Source organism: Bos mutus, chromosome 5 (assembly GCF_027580195.1).
Source record: "Bos mutus isolate GX-2022 chromosome 5, NWIPB_WYAK_1.1, whole genome shotgun sequence".
Classification (NCBI taxonomy): Eukaryota; Metazoa; Chordata; class Mammalia; order Artiodactyla; family Bovidae; genus Bos; species Bos mutus.
Window position 1 is genome coordinate 3285054 of NC_091621.1, and position 14469 is coordinate 3299522.

The window sequence follows — 14469 nt, forward strand, 5'->3', positions numbered from 1 at the left end:
GTGTTCATTGGAAGGACTGATGTTGAAGCTCAAACTCCAATACTTTGGCCACCTGATGCAAAGAGCTAACTCATTTGAAAAGACCCTGATGCTGGGAATGATTGAGGGCAGGAGGAGAAGGGCACAACAGAGGATGAGATGGTTGGATGGCATCACCGACTTGATGGACACGGGTTTGGGTGGACTCTGGGAGTTGGTGATGGACAGGGAGGCCTGGCATGTTATGATTCATGGGATCGCAAAGAGTCAGACACGACTGAGTGAGTGAATTGAACTAAACTACCAAAAATCAAATGTGTTCACTTTTTTCATATTGAAATTTTGTTTTCAGGTGTTGGTGGCTTCCTGCCAGCCATGAAACAAATTGGCAATGTGGCCGCCCTGCCTGGGATTGTTCATGTGAGTCCATATTCAGAGCTTTAGTCACTTATATTTTCTTTTAGTCTAAAAGTTTGTTGAATAGGTGAATGGCCATGCCTAGCTGATAGTGGTATCATCTAGACAGTGGCCCTCAAACATCTAGAAATAACTGTGGAATTTAAAGAAATAATTGAATCTGGGTATATCTCAGTTTCTGGTTGCATTTGGCCAGAATCTGTAAGTGTTTGAGAACCTTTGGAGTAGACTTTATTCTCTTGTTTCTTGTTGTTGTACACATTACTCTTGTATTAGTGTACCACCAGGGAAAGTTTCAGTGTGGCCGCATTCAAGAGGAGGACTGGAGGAAGATTGGAAAGAAGTATAAGGGTTAGGACTGAGGGAAGGGAGAGAGGTGCACAATATAACTGTTAAGGATATAAGTGGAAAAAGAGGCTGGTGGTGATGCTGGGGATAGAAATGGATGGTACAAGTGGGGACCCCACCCAAGTCTGCATTTCAGATTCCACCATTAGGGGTAGATGTTAAATCCAGCAGACGTGTTTTGAGGTCCTGATGCAGGTTACTATGTTCAGCACTTGGGGGAAGAAATGAAGAGACGTGGCTTGTACATTTAAGGAAGTGTTCAGGTGTCTGCATATATCCCTACCATGTTGTGATCTCCATTCTTTCTGAGTCAGGATACTTCCCTAGGCCCCGGATGTAGACAGTGCACAGTTTTCACTCCATCTGATGTGTTACATTTGTCTTATTTCTTAAACACTGAGGACCTTTGTAAATCTGGCATTTCTCTCCTGTCAACCTGACATGACCACAATTTGTCAATGTCTAAGCATCATCTTTAAAATGTGATAGTATTAAAATTAGCGTATGGTTGTCCTATATCATGTTGTACTGAGGCATTTCTCTTTTCAGTTTTCTTAGTTAATGGTCAGGATTTGAGGGGGTGGGGAATGTTGTGGATTTTTTTGTCTTTTGGCTGAACTGCAAGTGGGAAAATCCCAGTGGTCAAACTTTGTAAAAAGTCTTTCCTGCCATATCTAGCTTTATGATTAGGAATTTTTATACCCAATTTCCACCAATAGAGAAGATTTCATGAAAACAGAATCTTGATTTGGGGAAGGTTTTAATTCCCAGTCTGTTTTAGAGTAAGATCTGTCAGGCAGCCAGAGTGCCAGGTGGAGAAAGCTGTATTTCTTTTTCTGATTTTCTTTCAGCGATCCATCGGTCTTCCTGATGTCCATTCAGGTTATGGGTTTGCTATTGGAAATATGGCAGCCTTTGATATGAACGACCCTGAAGCAGTGGTATCCCCAGGTAAGGTCACTGTACACGTCTGCTGTCAGGCGTGTAGCTTCTCAGAATCATAGCCTTTCTAGAATAGATTGTGGCTGCTTTTTGTGTGTGCATGTCAGCTTCATCATGTTCTATCATTTCTGTTCTTCATTTTCTAAGAGGATTAATTGTGGACACTTGGAGGCTATTAAAATATCAAATAAAAGCATATATTTATTTAAAACTATTTGAGCTCCTACTTTGTGCCAGGCATTATTCAGACATTGGCTACAAACCAAACCAAAAGACTTCCCTGGCTAGTGTATCTTCTTTGTGTCACAGTTACCTCTTAGACAAATTGGAGCTAATGATATTACTTAACGACATAATATTTTTGTGAAGATTAAATGCATTAAGCTGTGCTAAAGTACTTAGTACAATGCTAGACACTTAGGAAGTACTTGATAAACGTTTGCTCGTATTATCATCGTTATTATCCACTTCTAGTTGTACACTTCTTTTCTGCTGTGGTATGCTTTCACTGAAAATATTTCACACCAGAAGTAGTATCTTTGCTCTAGAGTCTGAAAAAAAAGATGAAAGTACAAATTATATGTTGAGAGTTTTGGTGGACAGGATCATTTTAGAGCAATCCTCTGCCAAGAATAATGAGAAAAGCTGTGTAAAAATTTCAAAACAAAGCCAAAACACATCTGTTGAAACCATAAGAAAACTGTTGAGACAGTAAGAATTTGTGAGGCTAAGATCCAGAGGAAAAAGTGCAAGTACATGCGCCCAATATTTAGCACTTTTAGCTTTTCTTTTGAGGTCATGGCAGATTTGTCCTTAAGGACGCAGATGATGCGAATAACCCTGTTACAGACTTGACACCTTCACCTCTAAGATATGTATGTGATTGTACATGCACCCACATTATAGTGCACCCAAGAATTGTAGAATACACGTTCTTTTCAAGCGCACATAGAATGTTCACCAAAACTAGACCATGTACTGAGCCACGAAGATGATCTCAGATTTCAAAGCATTGAAATCAGAGTAGCAGTTCTCAAACTTTAGACTTGAGACCTTTTTACATTCTTAAAATTATTGAAGGTTGGTCTCAAAGGCTTTTATTGATGTTTACCTTACTGGAAATTAAAACTGAAAAAGTTTAAAACAGTAACATGTAAGGACACATTCCATGTTTCATTATGCCTCACAGCAAACATGTTATCACATGTCATGTAGCCTTTGGAAAACTTCACTGTGCAGTAGAGAGAATGCATTTAGAAGGCTAATGAATGTCTTAGCATTGTTATACAGTTAATCCTAAAGACATGAAATGATCTCTGGGCCATACGTAAGAACCACTGTTACAAAGAGTAGTATCCTACCACAGTGGAGTTAAGTTAGAAATCATGAACAATAAAAACTAAGGGGAAGAAACCCCATATGTTTGTAAATTGAGCAGTATGCATTTAAATAACCCATGGGTCAAGAAAATCATAATGGAAACTACAAATAATTTTAATGATAATTTTTTAAATAACCTGTCTAAAAATTGTTACTATTAATACCATCCTTGAATAGAAATACACAGCCTTCAGTGCACAGATTACAAAGGAAGAAAGGCTACAGTATTAATGATATAAGCATCCATCTCAAAAAGTTAACAAAAAGCACAACAAATTAAACCCAGGAAAGATAGAAAGATGGAAATAAGAGCAAGATTAATGAAACAATATACAATGGAAAGGATCAACAAAGTCAAAAGTTGGTTCTTTGAAAGGACTAATAGAATTCATGAACCCCTGATAAGAGTGACCGAGAAAAAAAGAGAAGCACATAATTCACATTTTAATCTCTAGTCTAAATGTTACTTATGGTTATTTTTGCCTCCTTGGCCCACAGTATGTGTTTAAATTATGTTGTTGTTAGCTACTTTGTCAGCCACTTTAAAACATAATCTTTAAGAGTGGCTATCTTTTAAACCCTTTATTCATAGTGGGTAACCACTGGTAACAATGCTTAACCACCTGGTTTTGCTAATATTTGACTTAATTTTTCTCTATTTTGTAGGTGGTGTTGGGTTTGACATTAACTGTGGTGTCCGCTTGCTGAGAACCAATTTAGATGAAAGTGATGTTCAGCCTGTGAAAGAGCAACTTGCCCAAGCTATGTTTGACCACATTCCTGTGGGAGTGGGGTCAAAAGGTGTCATCCCAATGAATGCCAAGTAAGAACAAAAGTTTCCAATATATGGAATGAGAGATAATAACCACGTGATCCTCATTTTCAGTGTAGGACATTTAGGAGATAGGGATTGTTCAGTCACTTTTCAGGAAGTGTAATGAACTGTTTTTTTAAGCATGAGGTCCATAACGTTTGTTAGAAACACTAGTCAATTCATGTTCATTGTGACAGCCTTTGACATACAGTTCTAAATAGAATAATATCCATTAATGTTTACTGAGCATTTCCTATGTGCAAAGCATTGTGTGGTGGTGGATGTGTATATCATTTTGTGTAGGTAATAATGCTAATATTATCCGTGGTTTACAAGAAAGGAAACTGAGGTGTAAAGAGATAATAGTAAATAAGCTAGTAAAGTCAGGATTCACATCAAGGATCCTTTGGCTTCAGAGGTTATATTCTGAAGAGCACTGTCCTTTGTCAGTGAAGATGTATTTATTGATGACCTTCCTTTTTGGGTGATAGCCCTGAGTTTGTTCTTCACTTACAATATCATGTATTTCCAAAGTAGAGAATTCCATGTAAGACTACCCTGCAGTGGCCTTTTAGTGGCCATCGGTGTACTGTGTCATATCTTGTGTAAAGCTGTACACCTTACACTTTGCAGGGTGTGCTTAATAAGTGTACCTCTTTAATATCTTCTGTTTTATCTTTAAAATTTGTATGAATTTCGTGTTCTATTCAGATACGTGTACAGACATTAATATTAAAACATTTTAGCTATTTCCTGTTATATACAACTCCTATTTACCAAAAAGCAAAACACAACCCCCCAAAAAACACTTAGAGTAAAACTGATACATTTGGAAGATGCTTATTCTGTGATTTTATGTGGTCCCTGACATGCAGTTCCACTTTGAAAAGCATACTTGGAACATCTAATAAATTCCAAGCATCTTTACAAATATTTTTGATAGGAATTTTGTCCTAATAGGTAATGTTTGAAATGAGCTGTTGTGGGGAGAGCACATTGATCATTGTAATTGCTCCTGATAATATTTTGAAAAGGGGCTGGACCTTAGGTGAAGATGAGAGCTTTTTCCTTCTAGGGGTTTAATGTGTATACACCTCAACTTCAAAATGCAGATACAGTAAAGCTAGGTAGTACTTCTGTTGCCTGAGGACATTGAGATAGCTTTATTTATTATTTGTAATTTTTCATACATTACTATGAAAAGTTAGTGTTAACTGTGGTAAAGTTGGTGGTAGATAATGACTGTTGGTTATAGTTACAAATTTTCTGTGGCTGCTTAATCACTGCATCATAGAATTCAGGATCAGAGAGGTAAATAAAATTTGAAAAGTATGAGGGGCTGTAAAAATGTGAAGAACTATAATCATCTCCAATGTGGTGTTTAGTACTTCAGTATTCAATTATTTATGAAACTGCTTTCCTCAAAAAACTAAAATTGCTAATAGCATGAACTGTGTCCCACACGATGCCTGAGGCACAGGCAATAAATGGAGTGCTTTCCTCTGCCCTTTGAGATGTGGTCATTCTTAGGTTTTGATCTGCCTTGGCTGTGAAGTGACCTTCACCTTGTTACTCACTCAGAGACTTGGAGGAGGCCTTGGAGATGGGTGTGGACTGGTCCCTGAGAGAAGGCTATGCCTGGGCAGAGGACAAGGAGCACTGTGAGGAGTATGGAAGGATGCTGCAAGCTGATCCCAATAAAGTCTCAGCCAGGGCTAAAAAAAGAGGCCTTCCCCAGGTAACACTCACTTTGGAGGGGAGACGTTCATTTTTTTCATGGTTTTTTTTTGGTGGGGCGAGGGGGGGAGTCTGTCTGCCATGTGTGGAGAGTATATCCCCAGCGTTTTTCAGAGTACATTGAGAGGAACACAGTTTTATTTATGCTTCATTCTTACTCTTAAAAAGCTGTCAGGAGTTTTCACATATTCATAAAATAAAACAAGGTGTCATGAATTAGAAGTGGATGGGAAGAAAATGAAATATGATTATAAGACTTAAAATGTATACCAAAATTGCTTATGTATAAACTTTGCCAATCTACAGATTTGGCTGAAAGTTTTCTAGCATCTAGGTTGAAAACAGATACCTTGTCAGTTCGTGGTGTCCATGAGATTAAAAATATACCAGATGTTTGAAATTTACACTAATTGTAATGGCTTTGCCACTAATTCACTATGACTTTAGGCAAGTCTCTTGCCTTCTGGGTCTTGTTTTCTTAGCTGAGAATTGAGATAAAAGTTAAAACTAGGCAACCTCTGAAGACTCTTGTTGCACTGCCATTTTCTGGGTCCCTAAATCATCTATTAGCTCCAATTATGGGATATATCCTTCCAGTGATGTGTAAGAGTCAGCATTCATCAGAGTTCATCCCAAAATTTGACCATTCTCTCCATGATGTTTAAATTGTCCTGTGAGCCCTTTGATGGTCTGAGTTTTGGTTGATGAAGCTTTTAATGTGTTGTACCTCAAGCAGATAATGAACAGTAAACTGCAGGAACTGCTGTACACTATTTTAGTTGTGTGGAATACTACTTGAAATAAATGAAACTTTTCTAAGCTTAGAAGTTTCTTTATTACATAAAACACTATTTGTGTGGTTATCTTTTTGTTGATTGTTCCTACCAATTTGCTTTTTAAATGGATTTTTTCAAACCAGAGTAGCTGCTGTTTTATCAAACATTCTTACTTTTGTAGTTGGGGACTCTGGGAGCAGGCAACCACTATGCAGAAATCCAGGTTGTGGATGAGATTTTCAACGAGTATGCTGCTAAGAAAATGGGCATTGACCATAAGGGACAGGTGTGTGTGATGATCCACAGTGGAAGCAGAGGCTTGGGCCACCAAGTCGCCACAGGTATATTCTGGACCTAAGTTTTGGCTTGGTGCTAAAAAGTACGTTTTATGGGGAACCATATAGAAGTTTAAGGGAGAAAGTGCTGAAAGTTTACTTGTAGTTTTTTACCCTTGTTCTCCTCACTGGCAATGCGTCTTTGAACAAATTAACTTCACTAGGCTTTAATTTCCTTGTTGGAAAAAAATGAGAATAATTATTTTGTACAGTGTTGTAAAAGCTCCACTTTTTATGTTTACTCTACAGATTACTGTTACTAGCTGACCAAGAAAGAGCAATAAAAATCTTAAATTGTAGAATTTATGATAGATGCAGATTTATCAAGATTGGGTGTTATGATGGATTCAGTGATAAAATAGTAAGGCAAGGACTCTGCTGTCAGATTATCTCATGAGAAAGATGTCATGTTTATTAAAAAGAAAAACTAAAGGCAAAAGATAGTAATTGATAAAATAATATGGAAGAGACAGAATGTTTGGGTAAAAGATTTTAGAGGTGACTTCATAGACACACAACATTTGAACAATCATATGTGCAGGACATTCATGACCAGAAGACAGCATAAACAAAAGCAGGAGGCAGGGAAATAAAGGTCATTTTGGATGGTTCGTAGGATGTGTGAAAGGGTTTATGGATATAGGATAACTTATATGGACACATGGAAATTATAAACTCTGAGTTACAATTATGGTTCATCCTTGTATGTATGTTTCATTCTGTGGGAATTTAATGATCTGTCCCAACATGGCCTGTTTAGGGTATTTTGTCTAGCAGGAGTATGGAGCACTGGCTAACATTTCTGAACTTTCTACTGAGTACTTCTCTACAGTTTATCACGAATTCGAGTTGCATGCAGAAGATCTAGCAACTTATCTCCAGTTCTTTTAGGTTAAGTCACTGAAAATTATTTTCAAAAGCCGTGATAGTAATACATGTTTTACTACTTCTCATTCACATGCCAGGAAAAGAGTAACTCAGACCATGATGTTGTTAATTCTCTATATCTCCATTCCCCTTACAAGTCCTAGAGAGCAAGTGTTCTCTTTGGGGTCCACATACATTGTGTCAGACAGCTCTGACAGAAGATTCTCCATAAATACATCTTAACCAACAAGTAGATGAGCTCAGAAACAATTTAAAGGGAAAAATGTATTTTACTTGTTTCTTTTTAGAATGGTTTTGAATATAGTCTACCTTTCTGCAGTAAATCTGAATTATAAAGGGAAAGCCGGCTGACTTGGACTTGGTTGCTCTCTCTCCTTTCAGATGCACTTGTAGCTATGGAAAAAGCCATGAAGAGAGACAAGATTATAGTCAATGACCGTCAGTTGGCTTGTGCTCGAATTGCTTCCCCAGAGGGTCAGGACTACCTGAAGGGAATGGCAGCGGCTGGGAACTATGCCTGGGTCAACCGCTCTTCCATGACCTTCTTAACCCGTCAGGTACAATTGAAGCTGCTTGTCTGTTCCTAGTTATACATGATGAACTTAAATGATTTAAAACAGTGTAATCAAGTCAAAGCCTATATAATTTGGTTTTGGTGTAATAGATATTCAAAATATTGGCAAAGAGTCCAAGCTTTTGTCGTGTCCTTAAGCTCACTCAGTAGGGTATCAGGAGTGGGGAGAAGAGAAACTAAAATTATTCCTAGAATTTGCCTTGAGCAGTGGAGAGGGTGGAAGTCCTGTTCCCTGAAATTCAGGAGGCTGAGGAAGAAGCACTTCTGAAGAGTGAGATCAAGAGTAGTTGTAATCTTTTTTTCCTCCCCAAAGGGTTTCTTTAAAAAAGAATTTGGCTTTGCTGGGTCTTTGTTGCTACTTTCAGGCTTTCTCTGGTTGCAGGGAGCAGTGGCTACTCCAGTTACGGTTCTTGGGCTTCTCCTTGCAGGGGCTTCTCTGGTTGCAGAGCACGGGCTTTAGGCATGTGGGCTCAATAGTTGTGGCTTGTGGGCTTAGTTGCCCTATGGCATGTGGGATCTTCCTGGACCAGGGATCTAACCCGTGTCCCCTGCACTGGCCAGTGGATTCTCAACCGTTGGACCACCAGGGAAGTCCCAAGAGTAGTTGCAATTTATTCGGTGACACTTGCTCTGTGGTCTAAAGACAGTTTTTGTCCTTTACATGAAGATTAATAATTTTGCTAATTTTGAACTCTTAGATCCCTCACTCCCTTCAGGAACAGAGCTTTCAGAATCAATAAGTTCTGAAGAGCTAGTTCTGGCCGCTATTAACATTATGCTTTCTCTCTTAGGCTTTTGCCAAGGTCTTCAACACAACCCCTGATGACTTGGACCTGCATGTGATCTATGATGTTTCTCACAATATTGCCAAAGTAGAACAGCATGTGGTGGACGGGAAGGAGCGGACTCTGTTAGTACACAGGAAGGGGTCCACCCGAGCCTTCCCTCCTCACCATCCCCTCATTGCGGTTGATTACCAAGTACGTACTGAGCCATTTGTGGTTTTAAGCAGTGGGGGCATGACTTGGACAGTTCTAAATATGGACGAATTTAAACAGGAAAGCAGCAATTGTGAAAAGAAAACAGTCTGTCATCCATGAGAACAGTGATTTCCAGTCTTCTCTGAAGTACGACTTCACCCTTCATCGGTGCTTGCAGTGTGCTGTCTAAACAATGCTGCATAGAGAATATTCTGCTCCATTAAGATACATTAAGATTCTCTTTTAAGGCCTTTGAATGATTAGAAGACAGGATTAAGACTAAACTCAGTCTGTTTCATTCCTCTTCTCCTTTCGATATCTGGCTGTGATCAAGTTAGAAGGACCCTTAACCAGCCATTTCACAGATCAGGAAACAAGCCTGAGAGGGCAAGTGCCACGCTTGCTCAGGATGGTTCTTCCTAAAAACTCTTCCCTACACATTTGAGTTTTGTTTTGCTCTTACTTTTGGTCTGTCTTCTATTTTTCTGGTCCTCACATTTTCCCTCCCATCCTCTACCCTTACCTTTCAGTTATCAAAGAATCAAAATACTGTCTTGATGTAGTTGTGAGAGCAGTGCATTTAGAGGCCCAGGCTTCTCCACAGTCCTTTAGTGCAAGAGGAAATTTAAATCTCAGGCATGGAAAGTTCATGCACTCCTGAATGTTAACATGTTTGATTTGTGTGCTTCCTCAGCTTACCGGACAACCAGTGCTCATTGGTGGCACCATGGGAACCTGTAGCTATGTTCTTACTGGTACTGAGCAGGGCATGACTGAAACCTTTGGAACAACTTGTCATGGAGCGGTGAGTTATGAAAACAGAAGCTCACTTAGAAAGACTATCTTCAGTGTAGTCATTGCTTTGCATTTTGATGGGCAAATATACTAGAAAGTGAAAGCGAAGTCGCTCAGTCATGTACAACTCTTTGTGATTCCATGGGCCGTAGCCTGCAAGGCTCCTCTGTCCATGGGATTTTCCAGGCAAGAACACTGGAGTGGGTTGCCATTTCCTTCTCCAGGGGATCTTCCAGAGCCAGGGATTGAACCCAGGTCTCCTGCACTGCAGGCAGACTCTTTACCGTCTGAGCCACCAGGGAAGCCCTTGGTTGAACATTAACAAAGTTGAGGTTTGGATCTGTCTTGTCTTCTACAAGAGTTTATCCCCAGAATATATACTGTCTAGTAATATATACTGAGGTCACCAAGTATCTCAACCTTGGTGAGTTCATTGTATGGCTAGGAACTATTCCTCAACTCTGAATCCACAAAATGTGGATTGAGAAATTGTCAGACTAGCATAACTGATAAAACTTAACCTGATACAAGTTTACTGCACAGTGTTTCTCAGTGATTTACAGACGAGCCGTTAGCACAGTTTGTTCCTTACTGAGTAGATCCACCCAAGATTTGGAGGAAACGCCCTGTTTTACAAATCAGGACCCATGTGCAGACTGCTTACCTATTTCAGTGTATTGCTTCTTCTAAGCCAGGCGTTGGCAAACTTTCTATAAAGCACCAGACAGTGAACATTTTAGGCTTTTTGGGCCAGAAGATCTCTGTAGGAGCCATTCCATTTTGCGATCATAGTAGAAAGCAACTGTACATAAACAAGTGGGTTTGCTGTGTCTAATAAAACTTTATTTACAAAAACAGGTAGTAGGCCCCCAGACCAGTTTTCTTACTGCTTTTCTAAGCCATCAACGTTCTTAGCTGGTGATGGAGTGGAAAATAGAAACTGTCTAGGATATCTTTTCAACCGGACAGGCCCTCGCATATATATCTCTCTCTATATATATGAACCGTACTATTTTTTCCTGACCCTTTCTTGTTTCCAGTTGCCTTCAACTCCTAATTTTTAACCCAGTGATCAAAATCATCTTCCCTCACACATGTCAACAATGTTTCAGGGCATTTTTTATTGTCACAGTCAGGGAGAGGAGTTTTGCTGTTGGCATGTAGTGAGTAGAGGCCAAAGATTCTGCTAAATGTCTTAGAGTATGTATGACAGTTACCTAATCCAGGATGTCAGTAAGTGCTAAGGCTGAGAAACTGTTTTAAATCACAAACAGCACAAAGTTTTTGTGATGATAGACTTATCATTTACAATTTTAAATGAACATATTTGTATTTACTTGATAATAGCAATCAGAAACACAAAACTGAATCTTAAAATGCTTTGTAAATGCGAATTTGTTTTCCACAAAGATGATGAATCTTACAACAAAAGGTATATTATAAGCTTGATGAAATAGGAAAAGATTGTTTTTAATTCTTTTTATAGTTTAAAAAGAAGTCAAGGAAAAAGCATATAATCCTAAGGGTTTAAATTAATCACTGGGATTGAACATAATTTATAAATGAAGTTCACTCCTTTCCCAACCTAGGGCCGTGCACTGTCCCGAGCAAAGTCAAGACGTAATTTAGATTTCCAGGATGTCCTCGACAAATTGGCAGACATGGGAATTGCAATCCGTGTTGCCTCACCCAAGCTGGTAATGGAAGAGGTAAGTGAAATTTTGAAAAGTATGCAGCATAAAACTGTTCATAATGTATGCCAGTATACAGAGACAGCAGTTGTTACTATTGCTAATAGAAATATCCTTGAGGAAATGAAAATTAGAAAATTAGAGATACCAAGGGAATCTTGCAAAGATGGGCTCAATAAAGGACAGAAATTGAGCTCATCTTTTCATGCAAAGGTGGGCTCAATAAAGGACAGAAATGGTAGGGACCTAACAGAAGCAGAAGATATTAAGAAGAGGTGGCAAGAATACACAGGAGAACTGTACAAAAAAGATCTTCAGGACCCAGATGATCATGATGGTGTGATCACTCACCTAGAGCCAGACATCCTGGAATGTGAAGTTAAGTGGGCCTTAGGAAGCATCACTACGAACAAAGCTAGTGGAGGTGATGGAATTCCAGTTGAGCTATTTCAAATCCTGAAAGATGATGCTGTGAAAGTGTTGCACTCAGTATGCCAGCAAATTTGGAAACCTCAGCAGTGTCCACAGGACTGGAAAAGGTCAGTTTTCATTCCAATCCCAAAGAAAGGCAATGCCAAAGAATGCTCAAACTACCACACAATTGCACTCATCTCACACGCTAGTAAAGTAATGCTCAAAATTCTCCAAGCCAGGCTTCAGCAATACGTGAACAGTGAACTTGCAGATGTTCAAGCTGGTTTTAGAAAAGGCAGAGGAACCAGAAATCAAATTGCCAACATCCACTGGATCATCAAAAAAGCAAGAGCATTCCAGAAAAACATCTATTTCTGTTTTATTGACTATGCCAAAGCCTTTGACTGTGTGGATCACAATTAACTGTGGAAAATTCTGAAAGAGATGGGAATACCAGACTACCTGACCTGCCTCTTGAGAAACCTGTTTGCAGGACAGGAAGCAACAGAACTGGACATGGAACAACAGACTGGTTCCAGATAGGAAAAGGAGTCCGTCAAGGCTGTATATGTCACCTTGCTTATTTAACTTATATGCAGAGTACATCATGAGAAATGCTGGGCTGGAAAAAGCACAAGCTGGAATCAAGATTGCGGGGAGAAATATCAATAACCTCAGATATACAGATGACATCACCCTTATGGCAGAAAGTGAAGAAGAACTAAAGAGCCTCTTGATGAAAGTGAAAGAGGAGAGTGAAGAAGTTGGCTTAAAGCTCAACATTCAGAAAACAAAGATCATGGCATCTGGTCCCATCACTTCATGGGAAATAGATGGGGAAACAGTGGAAACAATGGCTGACTTTATTTTTCAGGGCTCCAGAATCACTGCAGATGGTGATTGCAGCCATGCAATTAAAAGACACTTACTCCTTGGAAGGAAAGTTATGACCAACCTAGACAGCATATTAAAAAGCAGAGACATTACTTTGTCAAAAAAGGTCCATCTAGTCAAGGCTGTGGTTTTTCCAGTGGTCATGTGTGGATGTGAGAGCTGGACTATAAAGAAAGCTGAGCGCCGAAGGATTGATGCTTTTGAACTGTGGTGTTGGAGAAGACTCCTGAGAGTCCCTTGGACTACAAGGAGATCCAACCAGTCCGTCCTAAAGGAGATCAGTCCTGGGTGTTCATTGGAAGGACTGATGTTGAAGCTGAAACTCCAGTACTTTGGCCACTTGATGCAAAGAGCTGACTCATTTGAAAAGACCCTGATGCTGGGAGGGATTGAGGGCAGGAGGAGAAGGGGACGACAGAGGATGAAATGGTTGGAGGGGATCACCGACTTGATGGACATGGGTTTGGGTGGACTCTGGGAGTTGGTGATGGACAAGGAGGCCTGGCGTGCTGCGGTTCATGGGATCGCAGAGTTGGACACAACTGAGCAACTTAACTGAGGAGGTGAAAGGAGGTGAGATCTCATGGGATTTGTCTTTGTTAGGAGCTCAGGTATGAAATCATCATTTAAGAGAGAGTGATTGGCTTAGTGAAATTTAGGTGATTGGCAGGACAGTGTCAGGGATCCACTTGAACTTAAATTTATTGGTTGGGTGTTTTTCAGCTACGTTCAACTCTATGGATGGAGGCGTGAAATAGATGTTGAGTTTCCTTTAGTCAGGGTTGCAAGTACAGCTCAGTGAATGGTAATCAAGGTTGTTGATGGGTTGAATAAAGATTGTGGGTCTCGTGAAGTTTAAAGGATTGTTGGAGGTGAAAACCTAGGCTGTGTTCACCAGCCTGGGATGTTGGGAGCAGAGACTGGGGGAGTTGTAAGCATTGGTGATGACCAGTTCTGGGGTATGACTCTGGGAGTGAATGGCTGAGGTAAGCATTGAAGGAGTAGCAATCAAGGAACTAGGAAACCAGGTACTGAAAGGATCCTCTTCCTGGATATTGAAATTGTTGAAATTATAGGTGGAGAGGCTGAGGGTGACCCAGGAGCTGGAAATCTTCCAGTAATAACAGGAACGGATTCTAGCAGATGATTGCAGCAAGAAGAGTAGTAGGTGGTATAGATGATGATTGCAAAATTCAGAGCTGGGAGAAAGGAGGGAAAACGATCTGAAAGGAACCATCAAGAGCAGGGACACCTGTCCCTCCTCTCAACTTAATGGCATGACCCAGTTTGGGAGAGAGAACAGCTGCCACTTCAGAAAGTTGGAGGCAGAAGTAACATCCTCAGGGTAGATCCAGGTTTCAGGAAGAACAAGAAGGCAAAGGGAATGTTTAAACAAGAAGGGAAGAAGTTCTTTCCCTTTGACTCAGTGAAAAGGAGTTCAGGGGTTGCAGTGGAAACATTTCAGAAACTGGAAGGGAATGAGAGACGGGCTTTCAGAAAGGGGT

At 39.9% G+C, this 14469-nt stretch overlaps 1 protein-coding gene across 1 annotated transcript in view; it reads left to right on the top strand.

Annotated features, from left to right (window-relative positions):
• Positions 1 to 14469, top strand: part of RTCB (RNA 2',3'-cyclic phosphate and 5'-OH ligase) — a 28691-nt gene that overhangs the window by 5150 nt on the left and 9072 nt on the right. Inside the window, exons 3-11 of the mRNA XM_005911857.3 lie at positions 332 to 399; positions 1596 to 1695; positions 3733 to 3889; positions 5462 to 5618; positions 6575 to 6734; positions 7998 to 8173; positions 8982 to 9170; positions 9865 to 9975; positions 11555 to 11674. Of these exons, the coding sequence (XP_005911919.2) occupies positions 332 to 399; positions 1596 to 1695; positions 3733 to 3889; positions 5462 to 5618; positions 6575 to 6734; positions 7998 to 8173; positions 8982 to 9170; positions 9865 to 9975; positions 11555 to 11674 (1238 nt within the window). The remainder of the gene's footprint in view (positions 1 to 331; positions 400 to 1595; positions 1696 to 3732; positions 3890 to 5461; positions 5619 to 6574; positions 6735 to 7997; positions 8174 to 8981; positions 9171 to 9864; positions 9976 to 11554; positions 11675 to 14469) is intronic.